Here is a 25,149-nt window from a genome sequence, read left to right as displayed (position 1 = left end):
TTGGTAATCAATTTTTCTAACAAAATATTCCTTTAAACAATTCGACAGCATAAATAAGTTATTCATTGTTTAGTTATAGTTACAAAAAACATTATTGATTATATAATATTTTAAATTGATATACATGATAGTATTTTAAGTAACACCTTGTGCCAATTAATTAGATTTAAATTGTGCCAATTAATTAAATTAATTGTTCCCATTAATTAGAATTAAACACACAATTTTTAGTTTTTTCAAAAGAATTTTCTAATATGTAGTAATCTAGAATTTTCAATCAGTGATCACAATTGATTTTTTGTTAAAAATATTGGCTCAACACGTCCATTTTTATTACTCTCCCCTTCACCCCCTGCAGTTATTTTAAAGGTAAAGATATTTTTAATAAAAGACTTTTAGAGGTAAACAACATTTTTTCATTATTTTAATTAATGACAAATTTTGCCTTCAAATCCATAATTATTATTTAAGACTAGTATTTATCTAATCGTTACTTTGAGTTTATCATTCTCTTGATTTCTTTTTTTGACAGATTACTGATAAAAGAACTAACTTATTATATAGCTCATTCACTTACAAAATAAATAAAAACATAAATAATAATACTATAAAAATTAAAAGAAAAATATTCAGTTTGATTTTTATCAAAAATTAAAAGACTAAAATTATTGACACAATTAATTGAATGATAAAACTAAAAAAATTATTTAAAGAAAAACATACTATTTCTAAAATTCCAAAACAGAAAAAAATATATTATACTAAACTAAATTGTACATTTGCCTGTGCTTAGCATAATTTTTCTCACTCTAAATGAGAGACTATATTTCTTAAGTGATGAAAATGATTTTTTTGTAGGATCAAGTTTTTTTTAATAAAAATAAGATATAAATTGATTAAGAATCAGTTAAGATAGAATAAAAGTTTAGGGGCTCATTACGGTCAGTTTGTCCACAAAAGTATGCGATACCTAAAATGGAATTATTCTATTTTCTAATTAAAGAATAAATGAAAAATTAAAACTAAGGTATTTGTAAAGTGTTTATCATAAAATATTAACTCCATTAGTTTTAAAATGGAATGGATTGGAATAAACTTGAAAATATCAAGTTAAAAATGGCACAATGTGTTTCTACTTATCAATTCGAAATACATTTTGAAATAGCAACTAGTTAAGTTACTTATAATTTAATTCACAATTTTATTATCTATTATTAATAATTTCAGAAACTTTTTAAAAGCAAGTAACATTAAAAATAATTTCCTGTAATTATTGATCATTTAAACCTCTAAGGAAAAAAAAAATCTTTTTAACAATCCAAAAAAAAGGGAGAAAAAAAAATCTAGTTTTTCATTTAAAAAAAAAATTTTTTTTTCAGTTTAAAGTAATGAATCTAAGTTCTCAAAAAAAAAGAAAAAAAAAAGGGATTTGGATCTAATATAAGAAATAATGGCACCTGATGCAAAATATAAATTACACACAAAAAAATAAAACTATAAAAAGTTTCAATGTAAGCTTTGATCAAAAAATAACGTAAATCCTAACGACAGAAAGAAACAACAATTGCAAGAAATGGTTAAGATGTGAAATAAAATATATTAGCTTAGTTCAGTAATACTTGTTAACTATAGGAAAGTGGCATTGGCATCATCCGGCCTTGAGGACTGATCTCGAGCGTTATAGTTACCTGATAAATATACTTCAGAATCTCCAGACACAAAAACAACAGTACTATTAGAATTAGGAGAGCTGGAAGTTAAGTTATTATTTGAATACCGACTACTTATAAATCTATTTTGAGGGACGACTTCATAGGCTGGGTCTGTATCACTATCAGACCTTTGAACAGTTTCATAACCAGGTTCACTAGGATTCTCTTCTTTGTTTCTAACACGTTCATAACCTGGATCGGTAGCATCACTGTCCGCTCTAGGCATCTTTTTGATTTTCTCGTAACCTGGATCAGCAGCGTCACTTTCAGACCGCCCGAGATATTTCACTCTTTCATAACCAGAACAACTGTTATCCGATTTTGCAATGGTATAGTCAGAGTTTGAGTCACTGTCATCAAAGTTAACGGGCACTCTCACAGGCTCGTAGCAAGGGTCATTTTCTCCATTCGAGCGTGCAACTCGCTCGTAACCCGGCTCCAGAGAGTCCTCGTCTTCGTTAAGATCTTTCACACTTTCATAACCTGGATAGTTCCCTTCAGTTAGAACAGCATTTCTGTGGTGAATGCTTTCATACCCAACGTTTGATTTATTATGTGTTTCAGTTTCTTCTTTGATCTTCTCATAGCAAGAATCTCCCGAATTATCTTCATTCTCATTGTATATTCGTTCATAATTGGGTTCATCTGACTCATTGTTAGAGACAATCACAGAGCCGCGAGTGCTCCCAGTGAAAACACGGTTTTCGTTGATTATTTCCGGAAGATTCGGATCGGCAGAATGGCGTCTCACGTGCTGCGAGTTGCCCGGCAAGAGCACACTCAAAGAAGCAGCTTGCAACCTGCCTGTGATTGGAGGAGGAGCAGGAGGAGTTGTTGATGCCCAAGGAGATGGGGGTGGTGTAATGCAACTGACATCGTCGTCATCTGCTATTCCTTGGTACGCAGAATAGTCATCAGAACCTGAGGTTCTAATGCTTAGGTCAACTTTCTTTTTGCGCACTTTAGCATACAAGTCTTCAACTTTTTTTCTTTTTTCAACACTTGCTACCACGCTGACACCTTCAGCTAAATGAATGGTCTTTCTTTGTTTGTTATTCTTCTCAACAGTAGAGTACAAAGATGCAGATGGATTGCGTAAAGTTGGCGGAGAAGATTCCCCTCCAAATCCTGATAAACAGCTTCCAACTGAGGATGTAGAAACAGTGGAAGCTAAAGAAAAAGAAATGCCATAACTTATATTTTATTTTTAATATCTAAGTAATGTTTATAAACATCATTTTTTATATTTATTTTTTAATTATTTAAATTTTTTCACAAATGTAAATTTAAACTATAGAATTCTGATGAAATGAAAATTTTCAATGTAATGTTACTGTTATACTGTTTCAACTCTTTCTTTTTTTACATACTTTTAATATAGTAAAAACAAATTTATATCTCAATTTCTTGTAAAAAAAAAAAACCTGTGGAGTGGAAAACATGCAAACGTTAATGTAGAGGGGGAGTCATTTTCAGTCACACAAGAAAAAATAAAGAGAACCCAATCAGCACGCCACGCCTTTATGCTTGATTGACGGCCAATGATGGGAGAGAAAATAAGAATTTGTCACTTCCCCGCCCTCAATTTGAATGACAAATAAGGAGGAAATGTGAATTATTTTCTCCTCCACCTACCCACCTTAATGAATGATGGGAATTTTCCTTTCTTGCTTCCATTGTTTTACTTCAAAATGGCGGAGAGAGCAATTAATATTTTTATAACTGTCAAATTTTTTTTTTGTTTTCTATATTTTAAGCAATAATTATTTTTTTTCTAATGTTTTGTTTTTGATTGATTAGATATCATCCTAATACTAAAACATTATCGCCTAAAAAATAATGTTCATTTATTTTTTGCTTCTTAGAATCAGATCGTTTATTAGATCGTTTTAAGCTTTGTTTACGTTGGGGGTCTATTATACGGAAAATCTAATATCCGGACTTCCGGAAGTCCAGCCAGTTCCGAATACACGACTTTCCACTGTATATGTATATATATATATATGTGTGTGTTTAAACCTTTCACCTGTTCTTAGTCACCTTTTTTTGGTGATTCAGAAAGTTCAATCACAGTAAAATAGTATGTTGTTTAAAATTCTACAAAAAATGTATGATAAGAAAATAAGGGATCTAAGAAAGATTGAATATTAATATTTTTCTACAATGTCATAAAACCTTTCTTAATAATTTTCCAGGATATTGAAACAAGAGATAAACCACATATAAACTCTAAAAGAAAAAAAATCACAAGTTGATCAATAATTAGAACCATTGTCACATATGAAACAGGAACCTAGATTACCTCTCAAGAAAATATATGGACCAATCAAAGATGGAGATTTTTGGAGAATTAGGAGTAATTTATAATTTAGAGTTAAATAAACTATAATATATAATGACAATAATATATAAACTATAATATACTATAATATATATACACACAGTCAGACTTCTGTTTAACGAATTTTAATTTTGCGAATTTCTATACTTTGCGATTTTTTTCGAGGAACCAAGAACAGTTTAGAAATTTCTTTGTAAAATAACTTCCAAACAGTGAAGTGAATTTTCTATTTAGCTAACTTTTCTTTGAAATCTACTTTCCCTATTTCCCAAAATTTTTTAGAACATTTCAAACTTGTTACTGCATTTTGTGGGGAAATGACCTTGAAATGATTTTCGAAGCCACTTACCTTTTAGAGCAGTAAAATCCCTTTCCCTTTTTGTTTGCATTTCAAACGAAAAACTCAGACAAAATCAACGGATTTTATCAGTAGCAATTAAACTTAAGAACGCATGTGGTAATATATGTTTTAAAATTACTTTTATAATAAAAGCAGCAATAATTTTATACATAAATTTAGCTTTTTTTTAGTTAAAAATTTATGTAGTAAGATAGTATTACACTGGATAATATTTTGCTCTATTCTTGCTTACCATGCAGATTTCTTTTAAGGTTAAAATTTATAAAATAAATAGCAGATACTAGTTTACAAGATAAAGGTACTAGTTTACAATTGCTATTATAATTATGTCTAATGTTTATGAATTTTATACTTGTTTTGTGATGTTTCAGTATTTCAAAAGGTGATTTTTCCATTTAACGAATTTTCCATATAATGAACTTATTATCGGGATTTAGCGACTTTGTTAAATAGAGGTCCGACTGTGTATAGATATATATATATATAGTACATTTAATAAAAACAAAATGAATACAATGGCTCGGACATCTGGAGCGAATGAGTGAGAAAAGAGCAGCAAAGAAACTCTATAAAGGAAAACTAGAGAGAAAGAGAAAGCTCGGATGCCCTAGTTGGCTTGATGAGGTAGAGAAAGCTCTGAAAAATACGAAAATCAAGGCCCAGTTAGGACATTACGAATAGGACTTTATTGAAGCTTCCTAATCATTAAGTTTAGGAGGTAAAGATAACTGCAACTACAAGAAGTTTTGGAAGGATCCTTGCAAATTCAGTTACTCAGTTTTTTCATTGAATATGGTGATTTAATACTAAATCAATTATAATCAAAGACTACCTTCTTAGAAAGAAAAAAACAAAAACTTAAATGGAAATTTAATTATAAAAAAAGGTTAAAACACATATAAATGATCTTAAAATACTAATTTGACAAAAAACTAGCAAACTTTTACAAATAAATATCACAATAGTAAGTAATAATAATTCTTCTTGTTAAGACAAAAAATAGTAGAAAAGTTTTCTTACCCTGCCGGCTATGAGCATGAGCAACAGATTTAAGACTCTCAACTGTAGGAGGTACAGGGGGGAGTTCCCGGGGTTCAATATGAGCATATGTAATAGAGGAAGATGCAGATTCATGGCCAGAGCCAATTTCAGCATACATTTGCTCCTCCTCAGGAACCATAGCATAATGGTCATCATCTACAGGATTCTACATAATAAAATATTTAAATTACTTGCTTGTTTAATGCTCATTTTAAAAAAAAAAATGTGTATGAAGGCCTGCACAATTTTTTACACATGAATACTAAATTTATCAAGATTTTTGTTCACAATTACCAAAAACAACTGATGTGTATATAGAAAGAGTGACTTGTTAATTTTTTCACAAAATTAAAGATATTGCTACTATCTGTTGGTATATCAGACAATGCTTTATTATAAGCTATTTTTAGAATTGAACACATTTTTACTAAATCCTTTGTGACGTAAAAAAAAAAAAACCTAGCATAAAAAAAGGCTTGAGCACAGGTTAAATATTTCAACACAATCTATCAGTTTATACAGTTCAATATATCAGTTTATAAATAAATAGTGCCTAATAATATAGCTGGAGTAATAGAGAATAATAGTATTTTTACTAATGAATAAATTGGATAATTTAATGAAAATTTCAAAATAAATTTTTAAAAAATGAGATTCATTACCTGTTGAGCTGCAGCTCTTTGTCGGCGTAAAGTTATTTCTCGCACTCGAGCTAACGGTTCACGCACAGATATAACAGTGTAAGGAATTTCCCCTCTGGCACCTTCAAGGAAAAAAATCATTTTTTCATTTAAAAAAATCAAGGGATACAACAATTTGATTTGGACATAATAAGGTAGCCTATAAAAAGGCCCCCCTAAAATGTACACAATAATTGTTAAAAATTTATTGAAAACAGCACTTACAATAAAAAATATTAAAAAGAAATAAATAAAAAAAGATTTTTTCATGAGGAGATTCATATAGCTGATTTCCAGGAACTTAATTAAAGCAAAACTTCATATGACAGCTATGAATGAAAATGAATTTAATTTATATATTTGCTAAAATAAAATTTTTAGAGTTAGCAATTATAATAATTTCAAATGCTATTGATTTGAAAAATTATAATCAGAAACACAACAAACAATTTCTAATTTTCAGTTATCATTCATTTTAGTAACTCATAAGCATGAATATTTTCAGTTTCAGTTACAGTAAAATTCAGGACTAAAAATAGATCCAAATGTCCTAATTAACTACTAAAATTCATAATTTTGGAAATACTTAAGTAATGAAAAACAAAAAGTTTGGAATCATAGCAAATACATTTACTGATCATGCAGATTATCTTTATCAGTAATAATTTTCCTACAAATCCTAAAACATAAATTTCTTTCAAATCCTAAAATAAAAAGGAAATTTAACAACTCACTCTTTTGCATTAGAAAATAGTTTTAATTACCAAATCGAAGAATGAAAAAAATAATAAACAAGCATAAAATAACTTTTAAAAATGATAGTAATTTTTTCAAAGTTTGATTGAGAAAAATTAATTAAATAAGATTGAATAACATATTTTTATTTAATAAAATGCAGGCAGTTTATAGTTACTGGCAGTATAGAATAATATATGTCAGATATAAAATATTATGCATTAAACTTAACTGTTAAAAGTAAATTACAAATTATAAATAGTAAATAATAAATTATAAAATAAATAACAAAAAGTAAAATATGAATACATAATTTGCAATTTCGCTATATTGCAAATTATAATAGCAAAATTACAAATTATACTCATCTTTCTACAGTTTGTATTATTAATGCAATAACTGTAAAGAGAGATTTCACTCTCCAGAGGGGAAATAGAATAGATATCTTTTAAAGTTTGTTTGAAGTGCTTTCATTACCTTTCACCCTTACTTTTTTGATAAAGTCAAAATAGATCGACATCCTATCCAAAAAAACTTCATAAAGAAACTATACCTTATTTTTGCTAACCCAACAAAGTTTGTCCTTTAAACATATAAAAAAATTTAAATACCTAAATCTTATAAACTATATCAAAGACATATCTACCCATACCTAAATCTTATAAACTATATTAAAGACATTAGGTACTTCCAAAAAATTTAAACCAGACTATTAAATTTGATCAAGTATTAGATGCAGTACAGTCTTTTTCTGGCTATTGTGCCAATAATTTAAAAATAACTATTAACAGGCAAAAAATTTTAAAGGAAAGATCTCTGCAAAAACCATTTCAATGACAATAAAGGAAAATATAAAAACCTCCCTGACCAAAAGAAACAATATATGTCATGTATTTACTAAAAATATCAGGTAATTTTACTCACGAGTTTCTTCATCAGCTTCTTCATTTACAACTGGTGGAGGGATATTATGGAGTAAAGGGGGTGTCATGTAAGGAATATCTGATGATGGAACAGCCCCAGCAACAGCCAAACTAGCAGAGAGGTTACTTGAACTTCCTTCTTCAGATGGAGTAGGATTACCGATCTTTATTAAAACTAGAACAATAATAATTAAATTGTAAACATAAACTGATAAATTAAATCTAACAATTCAAAAGTTCAGTTTACTAAAAAAATTTAATTACCTCTAGACACATAAATAAAAATAAATACATAAGAATTATAAGCATTATTTGCAAACCAAAAAAATCAAGTAAAAACTTACCCTTCACAATGACAATTTAAATTTTTATATTCTAATGATTCAATAAATTTGAATAAATTGTTTCTTGTGCACAACAGTCATTGTAAGTGACTTTTCATAAAATAATGATGAGATTATACGAAGTATTAAATATCTATCGATAGTAGTTCCTTTGCACTATTACATATAAAAAAAAGTCCTATTTTTTGCACAATAATGCTTTCATTCATATCTAACAGGGATTTCAACATTTGTATTTTTGAATATATATTTTCTCCTAAAACAAAAATAAATATTAGAAATTATGGTCATCAAGTGAAGATTAAAATGAAACATTGATTCACTGATTTGCTTCCTGTTTCCTCCCCTGTTCCTTCTTTTTCTCTAAGCATAACAAGTTGTAAATGGTAACAGGCTGCTATGTATTAGGGTAAAATGAATGTTCACCAATGGCCACTAAACAAATAGCTAATAAAAAAAATTTGCCAGTTGCTACCCAATCACTGTAAATTTTACTATTATTCTTAAATAATTTAGAATTATTATTAAAATTTTATAATATTCTGAAAATTACTATTTCAAGCTTACTTCTTAAAATCTTTCACCATTTTAGACACGAGCCTTGCAATGTTTACTGCATTTTAATAAATGCTTCAACAAAACAAAACAAAAAGATGCTATACAATATTAATGCTAAAAATCATTCAAAATTTCCAATTTTTCAAAAAGTGGCCAGAGTTAAAAATGCTACAACTGGTGATTAACCAGCAGCAAAATTACAGTTTTACCATATACTATTGTAACAAGCATTAAAAAAAATATTAAATGACAAATATCTAAAGCCCACTTCTTTTTTCCCCAGACTAACATAGATTTATAAACCCATAAAAATTCTTCACAAAAATACGAACTAAACTAAAGATTTTCTAAATTTTGCAGCATAAAGATTTCTTAACCATATTGAGTGCCTATATTACCTGGACTGGAAGACATTGATGTAGACTGAGATGACCTGTCAAATGGGATTTCCGGTACTGTGTCATAAACATTTAGTTCCTGGATATTATCATCTGACTTAGGAGGATTATCTAGGGCATCAACTTTTTCGATTTTTTTAAGGATAACTGTATCACTGGATGTTCCCGGAACAGGGTCAGTAGGAGGGACCCTTGATTTGACAGGATTTCCAATGATTTGAGTCTTGTCATTAACAGTAATTGTAACTGTAACTCCTGAACCTGTACTTGCAGATGGCAACAAAGCAGATCCATTGAGTGGAAACTAATAAGAGAAAATTTTTCAAAATTATAGCAACATTAATATCATGAAGTACATACATTTCTAACATCGCTATAAAATATTTCAAGAAATGAAACAACTTCATACTTAAAAACACATCTTTTTAACCCCTTAACGATCGGTTAATTTTCAAGAAAACGGTCTTAAAAGTGTGTATTTTGCCAAATACACGTATTTGATTAGTACTAGTATCTAATTTAAAATAAACTAACTATTTACAATTACCTTAAAAATATCCTGGTACTGCTATATGGTATGTAAAATGAGAAATAAAATGTTTTCAGGGCAAAAGAAATGAATTAGTTTTATTCTTATTGGCGCATTACTACTGAACACTCCAGCCCGTCAATATCACAGGAGCGAGAAATAACGAAAGAAAACTCACCCCGTCATTTTCACGGGAGCGAGAAGAAAGGGGTTAAGAAGAAAAATAAATAATTAAAAATTTTTTAAAGTTAAAGGCAAAATATATTTTATTTGTTAATTTTTAAGACTTTCATGTAATATTGAGCACATAATGAAAATACACATCACATATGCACATAGATAAACAACAAAAAAATATTACATAGTTGATCTTCATAACATAATTTTGGTAATAAAAAGATTTAAAACTAATTCAATTATTATACAATATTTCAATTATAATAGTACAAACTAAATAGTAAAATAGTTTTCTCACACAATTTTGAAAAATTTCATATCATTTCTTTCAAACCTGAGAGTTTTTAAGTAAATTAATAACAAAACACGGTCTTACTTAAGACACATTAATAAAAACAATAAGTAGAAACATTTCGAAAAAGGACTTAGCAAAAATAAAAACTACTTACAAAATTTAGGAGAAGAAAGTGTTAAGTTTGTGCAACATATAAACTAAACAATGTAAAAAAAATTACATATTTATAATAAAACATGACAAATATACCAGTTCCGGTTCTACAATAGAGAATTTTCAAAAGTATCAAAACACAGAAAGAAAAAGGAAAACACAGAGAAAGATATGTTAAGAAAGCAAGATATATCCTATTCTTTCTTAATGTTTGGAAAGGTATTTTATTTTTTAAAATCTACAACTTGCAACCTCTTGGGGCTCTTCCCCAACCCTCAACAAACCCGTTTCTTATCATCTTATTTTTGCTTGATTATCTTGTTTAAACTTCTTCCCTCTCTTCTATTGATTAACTTTTTCTCTCCATATTGCAACTAGTTTGTATGCATTCCCAGCTAGTTTGTATTCTAATGTATTTTTCCTTTTCATTCTGTGTTTGAACACTGGCAAAGATCCATTATTATAGTACGGAAACTTTAATAAGCTTATCAATACTTTTTCATATTTAGAGTGCTTCCTGAAGTTGTTCATCTACATTTGCATTTACAAAATTGCAAACAATTAATGAAAAGACATTATGTCCAATCTATTCTGATTTAGAAAGAGAAACCAAATGCAAGTTTAACCCAAAATTAATTTCTAATAATTAAGTCAAATGTTCTAAATTACATTAAATTAAATAACTAAAATTATAAAAACTAAAAGATAATGGCAAATAAAAAAGCTAAAATAATTACAATAAATCAGATATTAGATTAAAAAATCATTTATTGGAAAATTTTACACTTATACAAAATCCGTTCACAGAGTTTAAAATTAAGGTAAAATATATTGAGAAAATTTATTATCAAAAAAAAATTTTTTTTTAAGTATAAGTTAGATTTAAAATATTTTTTTTTATTTCTTATTTTTTGGCAATTTTTATTTTATTAATTTTTTTTTTCTTCTTTTGGCTCAGATTTTTATGAAAATCTCAATAAATACTTTAAAACTACTTGTAAAAAGATAAAATAAATTTAAATTAACTACATACAGATAACCAGTGTAATACAAAGAAAACATTTTAGAGAGTTATCAACATATGAAGAGTGAATTTTATAATGGAGGGAATTAAACAGAAATTTCATTTGTAAATGACTGCCATTCTAAAACAGAGATTATAAACATATAAATTATACAAAGTAAATACATTAGAATTATGGCTTGAATAATTAACCAAAAACCATTTCTCATTATTTATGAAATGATTTATAAAGGTTACTAATACAAACAAAATTTATTTAAAATAAATGGAATAAAAAAAATGTTTCTTCTATTTAACTGCCTGTCTGTCATAATTGATACCTTATTAATGGCATGTAAAAGGTGTTCTTAAACATAACACATGTCACAATTGACACCTTATTAGTGACATGCAAAAGGTGCCTTCACCAAATAATCTGGAAAGATCATACAATTGCTTCAAAGCTGACTCTTCAGATTTTACTCTATTTTGAAACGCAAAATCTTTTTCAAAAGCAGCTGCAGTTATTGACAATGTTAGAGCAATTGGAATAATTTTTCTTAAATTCAGAATGCATGAAAGAAGCCATTAACCCTCTGTCTACAATCATTGACTACTTTTCTAAAAGATTATCTTCATAAACAACACAAAAAACTAAATTTTTTTTTACAAAGATTTTATGAGGAGTATTTTCAGTTCTAATAAAACTTTTGAGGAAAGTGTTAAATAAATACCTAGATATAAATAGCAGAACTCTGCAGTAACATTTCAGAAAGAAAATAATTACTAAGCATTGGTTTCTACTTCAGCTTTTTCCCAACAAAATGCAATTTTTTGAGATTTTTTAACGATATAGTTAAACCAATGGTCAAAAACATCAAACTTGACACTATATATATTTATGTTACACTTAAAAAAAGTAATAACTAAAAAAGAAATATTAATAAAAATTGCTTTTTGTGCCAAATGAAACTTACAACTTTAGAGGGATCTGATCCAGGAGGTTTTGGTGCAGAAGTTTTGTGACTCTTTGCTTTTGTGCGTTCAGTAGAAACAGGCAAGCTACCATCATCTGCGGCTGAATGGACTGATATTGGAACAATAGTTGTACCAGGAATTTCGGGTAAGGCTCTATCTTTCACTGTCCATGAGTTCCTGAAAATACATGATACACACAAATCAATTTCTAAAAATAGAGCACAAAAATGAATTCAAATATAATAAGAAAATTTCAGGCAACTAGAACTCAATACTTAACACCATTAATAAATTTTAAAAAAATTCTTTATATTATGGGTCATCTCTTAAAAACATTTAAATACATTTTGAAAAAAAATTTTAAATCATTAATCTGATGAACAAAAAAAAAAATTAAGTTTTGAAGAAGATAACATAGATCAGAGAATTTTGAAGCAACATTCCCAATACTGTGGTTATAAAATAAATCATTTCAATTGCGTAAAATTATTAAATCTGAAAGCTTGCAAATAATGAAAAAAAAGCATACAATTAACATAAGCTTGAAATTTAGCCACTGAAATGTAATCGTTAACGTTTCTTAATTTTTTATAAGATTTCTACTTAAGAATTACAAAAATTAAAAAAATAAGTAAATAAGTTCATTTTTTAATAATAGAGTGATTGTAATTGATCACTGTGCGTGAAAAAAGTAAGTCATTACCAACACTTAAACTCTACAAGAAAAACCAGTTATAATTAAATTTATTTATTTAACGACATGTACATCTTTATCTTTTAATCTTAATAAAGAAAACTTAGTAAATTTTTATTTGCTTTGTTGCAAACAGTTTATTGATATATAGAATATAAAATACATAGGATATTAAGGGCTCTAATATCCAAAAATTCATGATGAATTAGGAGTTTCCATGAATTTTTTTTATTTATCACTGAAAATCATGACCTTTCATGACAAATTTTGATGAAGTTTAAAATCCATGATTTTCCTGGTGTTCAGATACCTGTGTTACTTTAATAGCTATTTCCAAAATTACTATTGTCATATACTAATAGCTACAGACATGGTTAGGAAAATAGACAGTATATTTTATGAAAGAATATAAATTTCATGATAATTATTGCATAATGTGCTAAATATTTTATACACAGAGAATTTTAGGGATTTTTATAGTCATCAAAATAGAAAAACTGCAATATTTTCCGGTTATGATTGACATTAAACATACTTGAAATGTTTACTCGTGATTTCAGACTCAGAACATTTCATGACTCAGAACATTTTAGAACAAATTTTGAGCTTAAACAAATTTTGAACTGATTTCTAAAAATGAGGTTCATTTCATTATGTAATAGTAATGCTCATTTAAATATTAAAGAAAGTAATAATCTGTACAAAAACTCTATTTCGATAGGGATTTTTTGGAAACTTCACAATTTTAGAGAATTTTCTGAAATGTACAAAAACCAGGAGAATTTTTAATTAAACCAGGAGAAACTGGCAAAAATCCAATAGAGTTGGCAGCTATGTATACTAAAAAACAATTTTTTATAGAAATAAAATATAGCATATGTATTTATAATGGGCTTAATGCTGTGACCGAAGATAATTCACTATAATGGGATTCGACTGTATATATTAGTATAAATACATTTTTAAAAAACTGTTCAAAACAAAGTATATAAAACTAATAAACTTTTATTGCTAAAGTAACTATAACTAAAAACATTAATATTTAAAGAAAATGGTTCTTTTAATACCTCCTGCTCACATTTCAAATCCATAAAAATGTCTTAATATTTGAAAAAAATGTTACTACATTAAAGAAAATGATATCATACAGCAAGATATAGAGACAGTTTCCAAATCATTTCAACAAATGTAATATGGATACCTTTTAGTTCCTCCATCATCTGAATTCAAATCACTTTGCCTTGACCCAGTTGATATAGCACCATTTCTAGACTAAAAAAAAGAAAAGAAAAACATGTTTGATTTAAAAGACCTATTATTTCATTAAAACAAATATTAAATGAAAATACATGAAAAATTAAAGTAAATTCTAAAATAAGAAAAAGCAACATTAGACAAAAAGTTCCTAAACACACACTCATAAGCTTTATGTAAACATGTTCATGAACTTTATGCAAAGCATAAATCTAAAATCAAGTGTTTTAAACCCATCATAAATGTGATTAACTACACTAACTTATAAAACGGTCCAAAATTATAATTGTGCAACTTGAAATTGGATATTTATATAAGGGCTTTGAAAAAAGAAAATTTCATATTTTTCTTGAAGTAAAATAATAATAAAAACACACGTGAGCCATTATTTTAAAAAGTGGAACAGGTCCATTTAATGCTAAAAAAATCTTATACAATCAAACCTCGAACTTGAAGAGAGAGGAGAAAAAATTTGAGATACCGAAAATTCGAATCATCGAAAATCGCATATTACCGATGGTAGAATAAAGAAAAATGCTCTTTACATACCTTATTTACTATTCCATATGTATTCTAAAAACACTTTTTACAGTTTCATTTAAAAAAAGATTCAATTGTTGTTTGCTTTAGAGATGTGTAAGAAAGTTTGTAACACTTTCTAAGTGGACTACAGCTTAAATGTCTCCTCTGACGTATTTGGCTGCCTCTCAAATAAATCTCCTTACAGTGTCCACTGCAGAAAGTGCTTGTTTGATAGTAACATTGGGTGATAAATCTTCGATTTCCTCATCCTCTTCTGATAGTTCACAAGAAGCTTTCGTTTGAGTGATGATATCATTGTCATCCCACTGACCACACACTGTTACTGCATTATCTACGTTTACAAAGTTATGAAATTCCAAGTCATCAAGTTTCATGAGTCCGGTCAATCTATCCCAATCATTTTCGGTGTAGTTTTCAGCAGAATTAACGATATTGATTGTTTGACTTCTTTCGTGATCTTTAATGAATCCAGCCTTCTTGAAGCCATTCATTATCGTAGAGAGAGACACATCATTCCATGCCACTGACGTCTTTATGTCCATTTTTTTAAAAAGTTTATCATTATGAGAATTGGTTTTCTATTCTTAAATTTTTAATTTTTTTTGGAATATTTTTTTTATTTTCAGAAAAAAATTCTTCACCATTTATGGAGAAAAAAAATTCAAGTTATCAAGGATTAGAAAAAAAAATTCGTGAAATCAAGTTTTTTAAAACATTGAGTGCATAGGAAATTTGAAGGGAGTTTTTTTCTCTTCGAGATATTGAAAAATTCGTGAAATCGAAGTTCGAGTTAGCGAGGTTTGACTGTATTTATTTCTACTTTTGGCTTATTTTATTCTTATTTATTTTAACAATTTCAATAATCATTGTTGAGAAATGGTGGCTCAGAGGGTAGAGCGTTTGCCTTCCAAAGAGGTGCCCCAGGTTTGAAATTATCATCCAGAGTATCATCCAGAGGTGCCCCAGGCAGCGGCTGGATGATACAAATTCTACTCCCAGTTTGTACCGACTACAGTTCTGATGCAAAATATTCTTGATGGTAGATGTATCACGAGTTAGAATCTACTTGCTGACAGGCTTACTGTGGGAGGTTTTTTTGAAGTTTTCCTCTTCATGCAACACAAATGCGGGCTGCTTCCATCAAAAAGTTTTCCGTGAAGGCTAGTTTCTCCCAATGCTTGATCCAAGAGTTCACTTTGTCTTCTGGGTTGGGCTCAAAAATTACAAGGCAATGGAACTGAACATTGAAAGTCGTAAACTCAAAATTTGGACAGCTATTCGATACTGGTTATAAAACAAAATAATCATTGTTGCATTTTGATGTTTCATCAAATATAGTATTAAGAACACCATCTAAATCCTCTTTGCCAATATTTTTTTTAAATTTCGTTAATCACTAACCCTTAAAAACTTCAGATTTATACTACTTTCTAAATTATCTCACTCCACTTACAAAATAATAGCACATAAAATAGAATTGAAATGGATTGTTTTTGACTGATTACAACTCAGCAAAAATGTATACAGAAAACAGCAAAATGAAATCAATATTTCTTAATCAATAAAATGTATAGCAATTTTTAGTTACTTGACGTTGCAGAACAGGAGAATCTCTTGTAATAGACAATCGACCAACAGTACCATATTCTGCTCTATAAAATACAAGATGAAATAAGAGAATATTAAAATTTAGAAGCAGATTTCTTTACATCTCAAAATTAGCTTAGCTATATGAAAAAGAGTAAAAACAAAAGATACAAATAAAAAAATGCATATAGTTTATAGCTTAGGGAAAAAAAATTATAATTTTATCTATTAAAAAAAAATCCTAATATATATCTTTAAAAGTTCGAAATGGAATAAAAAACTTAGCATGACTGTTTTATGAAAATCAAGTAATAATATTAAACAGTTTCATAAAATAAAGAAATAATGTCATTGAATATCAAATTATTATAATATTTATTTAATAAATCACCAAGTGTCAGACATAACCAATCACCAAAGTCAGACAATGAACAACATGCACTTCGATAAGAGTTGAAAATTATTTGAATTAAAAATTTTATGATTTATTTATTGCACCTTTTTGGGGCCCTTCGCAGAAAACAAAAATAAATATTTAGTTGCAAACGGGAGAAAGTTTATAAGTCTTGAAGAATATTTAAATGATAAATAAATGAAGAATATTTAAATGAACTTGAAAGTATATTTAATCTCTCTCACTATTTTAAAATGTAATGAGGAAAAGATGACTCTTTGAAATACATTCTGCCTAAATGTATTGGCACAGAATGCTTATAAGATGATGCAATGCTGTTATATGAAACAAAAGTAAAATCACCCCTTCAAGACAAAATAGACATGTAAGGATTTTGCAGCAGGGTATACAATAATCTAAATCAAATCTCATTAAATCAGTGGCCTCAAACATTCAGGGAAGAAAAATAAATTTCCCCAACATTTACTTGATTTTCTAGACTGATTTTATCAAATTTTGCTGATTTTTGTAACTGGTGACAAATTTCATTATTTATTTTTGAACTATGAACTATTCTTAGACATAAAAGCAAAGTAAAAGTGAAGTATTAAGAATAACTTTTGTTAAATCAGTAAAATTTGAAAAAATCATCACTCCCAATCCCTACAACTGTTAATAGTAACAACTTAACAATAACAACAATTACCTAACAATAATAGACTAATTAAACTTAGTAAAATTACAGTCGGCTAACCACATTTATCACAACTGACAATCCAATTTGGTTTATTCCTAACAATTTTGAAGTTTCAACTTCTGCATTCACTCTATTATTATTATTTTTATCCATTTCAGCACTTGTATTCATTCATAAAATTTTACATGCTTTGAACAAATTACTTTTAATTTACATATTTTTAATATTTTTTTTACAAATATTTTTTCATAAACTTCTGCAATTATTATCTATCTAACTTTCAAAAAATAATAATGCAGTAGAGTAGAACACCTGATTAGACACCCTAGCACTAGGGATCAAGGGTATATCGGAAAATCAAAATCCAGAACTTGCTCTTTAGGCAGTACTGTGAAAATGCTGCGGCAAAAAACTGGAGAAGGAATGCGATTTCTAATAAGATGGGTTGAACAAGTTATTCCTTTCTTCCAACAAATATCCAAACAAGTAAGTGTGGTATTGCTTTTATGATGTTTTGTTACTTTTATATATATGTGGTATTGCTTTAATGATGTTTTGTTACTTTTGTCTTTGCTGCACTGCTATAATTACTTTAAAGCACTTTCCTTGTAATGTTGCCTTTTGGATCTATTCTTACATAAAAGCATTTTTAAAAAAAATTTGAGCAATACAGAAGACAAACATATAATACAACAACTTTTCAATATTATACAAAACTTCAAAGTAAAAACAAAGAAAAATATTAATTAAAAATGGCATGCCAAAATTTATTAAAAGTAAATCGAATGACTAACTTTTCATGATCTTTGAAGCAAACACATGTAAGAACCAACAAGAATACTACAACAAGAAATAACAATGCACAGATCCAAGATAGCTCTGGAATAATAGTTTGGACTGCCATGTGGTCAATCATCAAGAGTTAAATACTGCATCTGATCTTCACATGAATGGCCATTTCTTTAAGAGCTATATAGAAAAAAAAAAAGTTAAGCATAAAAATAAAAGCATCGCAAAAATTTGTTAAAACATTAGGCAGTATTGAAGACATTGTGTAAAAAATGATAATCCACATTTAATAAAAATTTCACTTCCCTACTGTGAATAATTACTGTAGAGTGTTTTTTATCTGGATTGGCTGATTCAGGCTAATAGGTTACTGAAAAACAAGATAATCAGACATTAAAAAAAAAAAAAAAAAAAGCTGTGGTAATAAACTTTCCCAGTCTTAGAACTAGCAATTGTAACAATGCACTGTATATTTTAACACATTACAAATAGCATCTTAGCGTGTTAGTAAAACCAGCTTGTCATAGACCCGTAGTTATGGCATTAGGACAAGTTTTATATTCAGCAATGCCTTTTGTTGTATTTCATTTGATATCAACAGTTTCTCCCTCTGGTCTTCAATTTTTACAAAAAATGAAACTAAATGTTTGATCTACATCTTCAGAATTTGAGTTTTAAATTTCACACTGTCTTTTTTTTTTTTTTTTTTTAGCTTCTTTTTTTGTTTAAAACAAAACTTTAAACTGAAAACAGTCTTGTTGTTTTTTTACACCAATAGTCATTGTGTTAATGCCTCATTCAAATACAATGATTTTTCCATTTGCTCCTTTTACATCGATTACAGTATAAATTTTTAAATGCACTTTCCAGATATGTTTTATAAACCTTAAAACAGACAGGCAGCTGGATTAACATCTACTGTATAGCCAATAAGAGCTTTATTATTCAGCACAAGTAATTTTTAGCGAATGCAAAATAACAAATGCTTAGCAATAAGTTTTAAAATTTAAAATGTGTTAGACAAAATATATTTTAAAAAACATAAATACATGAAACTATAAAATAAAATGAGCACTCTCACTTTTTACCACTGATGTCTCTGAACAATATTTATTAAAAACAAATAAAAAAATTAACTGATTATCTAACAATGCCAACAAAAAATTCCATACTGGAAAAGCTAAAATACAACTTTTGATTTGTTATGGACAGTTTCAAGGTAAGGTCCACCAAATAAGTAAAATTCAATTAGAAATATTTACTAAGCAAACAATGCGTCATTTTAAAGATAAAAAGTTGAAGATTAATTATTAACTCAATAAATTTATTTTTTAATTAGTTACAGGCTGTTGAATGAAATATATAATTTGAAATTTTTGGTCACATTAAGTGACTTTCAAAGAAATCTAGATTTTTTTATTAATCCACATTAATATTTAGAAGTGAAGTGTATAATCATTGAAGTACATTATATCATATTTTATTAGTATGGTCCTGTAGCATAATCATGTAGAATTACTGCCCATTTTGATTTTTACAAGAATTCTCTTAGGGCACTTCAGATATTTTACATCCAATATCAAAATGCATAATTATTTGATCTGAGGATATAAAATTAGAGCTAGAAAAATAATTTTTCTGTTAAAAGCAAGATTCTATAGCTAATTGGTATATAAACTATTTAAATTTTGTGAAGTTTGAATATTTCTTCCGTAAATGAACAGGAGCGTCGTGAACTTCGAATTTTGGGAAGGGGGAAAATTTCATTTTATCGAATGAAATTCCTAATTGGACCAAATCATAAATAAGCAATCTTTTTATTCTTCTTAATTTAATAAATTTGTTTAAAAATGATATTGATTATCATAAATACCTAATTAATTTAAACAACATAAAAAAACAATTTGGTAATTATTGACTTGGTTTTAGAAGTTGATGAAATTTAAATTTGTGCTTATAGTTATTGTTGAAATTTTTATTCCACTTCCACTAGAGAAAACTTTTTAAAAACGTATGGCAGCAAAGTAATTGGCGATCGAAATGGGCTGCAGGTGGCGTAGAGCAGAACTTTCTATCTATGGCAACACTTCACATGCTTTCCCCATTAGCGCGTGAAAAGTCAAAGAGGAAGGAAGTATGTCAGTAGTAAGAAGTAAGTCAGTTTCTCTCCTGATTTTCATATAGATTAAAATCTTTTAAGTTGGAAAACTATATGGAACTGAAAACTAAATTAAACATTGTTCTAAAAAAAAGTATCACTGGAATTTTAAAAAATATTTTTATTAAATAAAATGGAAAAATATTAAGAAAAGGGAAAATATCCTAGAATATTCCTATACAACTGAAAAGAGGAGGAGAGGGAAGGGCTAAAGGCATGAAGCCGGTCTCTACCCAGATGGCGCATTCGAGTGTTGCGATCTCTAATAAGCACAATTTATCTAATTTAGTATCAACGAACAAGTGTATATCTAATTTTTAAATCAAGTTTACTAATAGATAGGGAAATAGATTTACTATAAAGTGGAATGATTTTTATGTATAAAAAATCAATGAACTAACACTTTTATTTAATCATTAGAAAAATGATATGTTTAGCTCAGCAAACGTAGCTGAATATTGAATATAACTTTATTGGTATTTTTTTAAATACATTTATTTGTCAAATTAAAAAAAATAAGATAAAACCCAGAATCTATGTTAAATAAAGTATATACAAGGATATAATTCATTTGCTTCAATAAAAAACTGAATATGATCATTTTTGGCACCAATCCAATATATTGCTGATATAATGATTTTATACAAATAATTCCAGTTGATACATAAAACAATTAATGAACCATTTGATAAATGAAAATTTTAAAAAAAAAAATCTCACATAAGTTAAAGACAGAAGTAATTTTTTTCACTGTCAAACAAACTGCATAACAAATAATGTGGTTAACTGCAAATCTCGCCAAACATCGAATTAAAAAGTATGTTCTAGGTATTGTTATGATTTTGATTTGTTTTAATTATTGATTAAAATTATAGTCATATTAAATGTCTAGTAAAAACCAATTTTTCAAAAAATTATTCAAATTAATCTTAATAAAAAATCAGAAATCAACATTACAAATATTTTATGATAATGCTTTATAAAAGTGAGCTCATAAATTATTAAAATCCATTCTCATGGTGGTATGAAAATATCTTTGCTTCATTTTTCTTAACAATAAACAATCATAAATTTAAATTTTGGCATTATATAAACTGAATATTAAAACGTGAAAACCAAAGTCATACCAAAATCATGTTTGTTGTATTTTTCACAAATACCCAGATTTAACCCAACTCTGCAACAATTTATAAAATGTTCACCTAGTTGCAAATAGATAGATTCAAATCTAAATCAAACACATTTACTAACCACTGCAGCTTTTTCTAGAGCAACCTAGCTTATAAGATGATTTGGTCAAGCCATATGATAGAAAAAGAATAATGCTTAAACAAATTAAATAGACAATATACTTTAGAAACAGTAAGATGATTGTTACGATTTTCAACATTTATTTAAAACTTTTATAAGAATGTCCGTAAAAGTTTAGTTTTATTTTTCAGGAAAATCAGAACAACTTCAAACCCACGTAAGTGCACAATAAAGTAATTTTTTAATGAACCATATTAAAAAAAAAAATTTTGGCACAAAGCACACACATAATGCTTTGTATTATGAAAACATCCTATTTACAGATTAGGGACCAAAAAACAAATGGGATGTGACACTTTATTTTATTTACATCAATTTAAAATTACGCACAATAATACTATAAGAATCAATTCCGAGTTGTAAAAATGTAGAAACAACCACATGCTTTTATTCACCTTTTTAATTATAATGGAATCCATACGTATTTTTTTAATTGGATGACTTCATCTTAGCAAGCAAATCTACAAACAGATGAAGCAGCAAATCTCAATTTCTAAATAATGATACTGAAAGTTAACAAAAAGAGTAGGTTCACAGTCTATTTATTGAAACTAAAATCTCTAATAATTTATTTAACAAAGTGCTCGTAATAACAGTAGTCTACTTTAAAATAGTTATTTCATTATTCAACAAGTTAATAATAAATAATTTTTCCGGATTTATTTTGCCAACAAACTTTATTATAAAAAAATTCGCGGTTCTAGTTAACTGGTAATTGACAGTTGACGCAAATTAAATATAAGAAAATAAAGAACTTTTTTCACTAAAACAACGTAGCTGACGGAGCAAGGCATTGGCGAGATAGTTGGAGAACGTGATTGGTGAGTTTTTCGCAGAGGAATGCATTTTATTAATCACGATGTCCCGCTGTGGACTGATAGTAAAGACACGGTTCCCAGCAGAACACCGAGGTCAAGCATCACTGGCTGCGGTTAGTAAGCGGGTGGGTGACCACTTTGATCAGCCTGCATTGGTACAGAGGGCCTGCGGTGCAGGTTCTAGTTAATCTGTTCCACCGTATAGGGCTCGACTTCGCTCGCAGGTAGTAGGGCTACCAGAGCGGAGGAGCCATCCCCTCTGCAGAGGATCAAAATTGCGATGGCGTGTCTTCGGATCATCCTCGGGGATGTTTCCCAGACCATCGCCAAATAGGCTATTGTGCAACTCTTGTGCGACGTAACGATCGTAGCGACTGGTCACGATCGCTTTCATCTCAGAAGGTGATCAGAAATGCCTTAATCGCATGCAACAAGAATGGCTCGTCATTAAGACTGCACTGCTCGAATACGCTGTCTAGGGAGAGCATCGATTCCATGTTAAAAACCTCTTTCTCTATTCTGTCTCATGTATTAAAATATTTCCACTTCCATGACTTTATTATTTAGATTATTAAACAATTTTTTTTAAAAGTAAAGTAGCTTTTTAGGGTAAAAATACAACATGATAAAATTAATTTAAATCGAAACTAATATTACGATGGCTAAACGATTTCAGCAAAAATTCTTGAAGAAGGGGGTGCGATGAAAATTATGAATGAAAATTGAGTCCAAATACTGAAGGGCTGATAAATAATGCATGAAAATATATATATTCCTTACTTAAGCCAATAAGTAAGAAAAAATGGTCTGAAAAAAAAACGTAAAATTGCAACTTTCCAAGAAAGAGGAATTTGGAAGAAAAAAGTATAGACTAGCATTAAATTTACAAATAAAATTTCCTTAATCAAAATTTTACGTGAGTAGTTTGTCAAATTAATCTGACAAGAAGATTGAAATTACTCTTTAAATTATTAATAATTATTTAATGTCATTTAATTATTGACACCATTTTTGATCAACCAGAAAAGAGGATTGAATACTTGGTATTAAATAGGTTATGATCATCAGTTGGTCAACTGAATCCGATTTGACAAATAACAGATCATAATCTCGCTCTCCAGTAGGTACTGGGGAAGATAGCTAACCCTAGTATACCAGCAATATATAAAGATAATTTGAAATATAAGAAACACGCTTTTGTAAAAATGATAAAAACTTAACAAAGTGTTAGTAATTTAACACACACAATTTGCTGCAGATAAATATTTGTGGGCCCACTTTTCAATTAAATGATTTTTTTGAAAATATTTTAATAGTTTTTCTGACTATCTATCAGCTCAGTTTAAAGTCATTTGTTCATATTTCGTGATTTCATTTAAAATTGTAAACTTTCACCCTCACTTTAAAAATTCAAATGTTCAAAAGCGTGAGATATAGAAATATTAAAATAGATGTTGACATTTTTTGTTATAGAAAAAAAAATCAATCTGAAGTTACAGATTTCAGTATTGTTTCCCTTTGGTGAAAAAAAAAAAGGTACCTTGGTCGTTATTAAGACGGTCAGGACATCAGTATTGTTTTTTTATTAATTTCCTATTTATTTATTTTAAATGACACTTTGGTCGTTATTCCGAAGTTTAGGATTTCAGTATTTTTTGAACCATTTTTGCTGTATTACGGCTGTTATCCCCAAAAGGAGGAGGAGTTCCAAATCTCAGCAATGTTGCGCAAGAAGATCTTAGTTTCGAATGCTGTATTAAAAAAAGTTTTATGTATTTGTGGTCTTGACCACAAACAGAAGGGAATCAGGACCCAGAGTCATCAGGAATCAGGAAACAGAGGAATCAGGTCTTGACCTCATACAGAGGAGAACAGCATTCGCCCCATATCTTTTTGAAAGATAAAAGTATTCGCTGAATTTGAAGAAAATTTAAAAGGTCGGGTCCTCCAGAAAGAGGAGACCACACATTCCTCAGAACCATGTTTAAGCAGGTCATGTTCGGTATATTTTTATATATTTAGTTTAATATTTAACAATGAAAAACCATTAAACTATTAAATTTAATACTAAATACGCATTTGAAATAAATTTCAAATAACTTCCATTATTAAACTTCATTAATATTTAAATTATTACGTTTGTTTATTACTTAAGATAATTTGAGTATGATCTTTGTTTATGTTTAGTTAACCATCTATCCAGAACAATTTTACTAATTTTGGAGATGTCTGTTGTTGTTGTTGCCATTTGCTATTAGGAAAACCAAACGAATTTAAATCAGAGGGGGAGTTTCTTGTTTTTCAGTGGTGTCATCAATGGCCAAGAATACGACTTCAGTCGCACACAAGTCACACCGTGTTTATAGGATAAACAGATTCATTCATCCACAACTCGTAATTTTGACCAGAACCAGAGTCAATTTTTAACCAATTTAAGACAATTAATAATCTTGCTGATCTTAAATTTCTACTAAAAACCACTAAAGACATAGTGACAAGTTTACATTTTAAACTATTATTTTATTTTATATCCGTCGTTGAACAGTCGACCTAATTTTTGGGTTTATGACTACTAATGTTTAACTCCGTAGCCTAGTAATTTTGAACCAATCCAGAAGACAAGGAAAAGTCCTGGATCAGTACCCTCAGAGGTATCGATTTGTTATGGGAACACGG

At 28.4% G+C, this 25,149-nt stretch overlaps 1 protein-coding gene across 2 annotated transcripts; it reads right to left on the bottom strand.

Moving 5' to 3' along the window:
- Positions 1 to 516: 516 nt before the first annotated feature.
- Positions 517 to 22,438, bottom strand: LOC107455058 (uncharacterized). 2 transcript variants are annotated; one of them, XM_071178460.2, is made up of 10 exons: positions 22,051 to 22,438; positions 18,192 to 18,366; positions 16,308 to 16,371; positions 14,124 to 14,194; positions 12,228 to 12,405; positions 9,094 to 9,397; positions 7,795 to 7,968; positions 6,118 to 6,218; positions 5,435 to 5,621; positions 517 to 2,882 (listed from the first exon to the last, which is right to left on the bottom strand). In XM_071178460.2, exons 2-10 carry the CDS (start codon positions 18,311 to 18,313, stop codon positions 1,627 to 1,629), a joined length of 2,457 nt encoding a protein of 818 aa, XP_071034561.2. In that variant the 5' UTR covers positions 18,314 to 18,366; positions 22,051 to 22,438; the 3' UTR covers positions 517 to 1,626. The 2 variants fall into 2 exon arrangements, with proteins under 2 accessions (XP_071034561.2, XP_071034562.2); XM_071178461.2 differs by having other exon boundaries at positions 22,077 to 22,337.
- Between the last annotated feature and the right edge of the window lie 2,711 nt (positions 22,439 to 25,149).

The sequence above is a fragment of the Parasteatoda tepidariorum genome, chromosome 6 (assembly GCF_982258835.1).
Source record: "Parasteatoda tepidariorum strain Cologne lab strain chromosome 6, Ptep-v5.0, whole genome shotgun sequence".
In the NCBI taxonomy this organism is placed as follows: domain Eukaryota; kingdom Metazoa; phylum Arthropoda; class Arachnida; order Araneae; family Theridiidae; genus Parasteatoda; species Parasteatoda tepidariorum.
The sequence above is the reverse complement of the archived record's forward strand: the minus strand, read 5'-3'. Positions and strand labels throughout refer to the sequence as shown.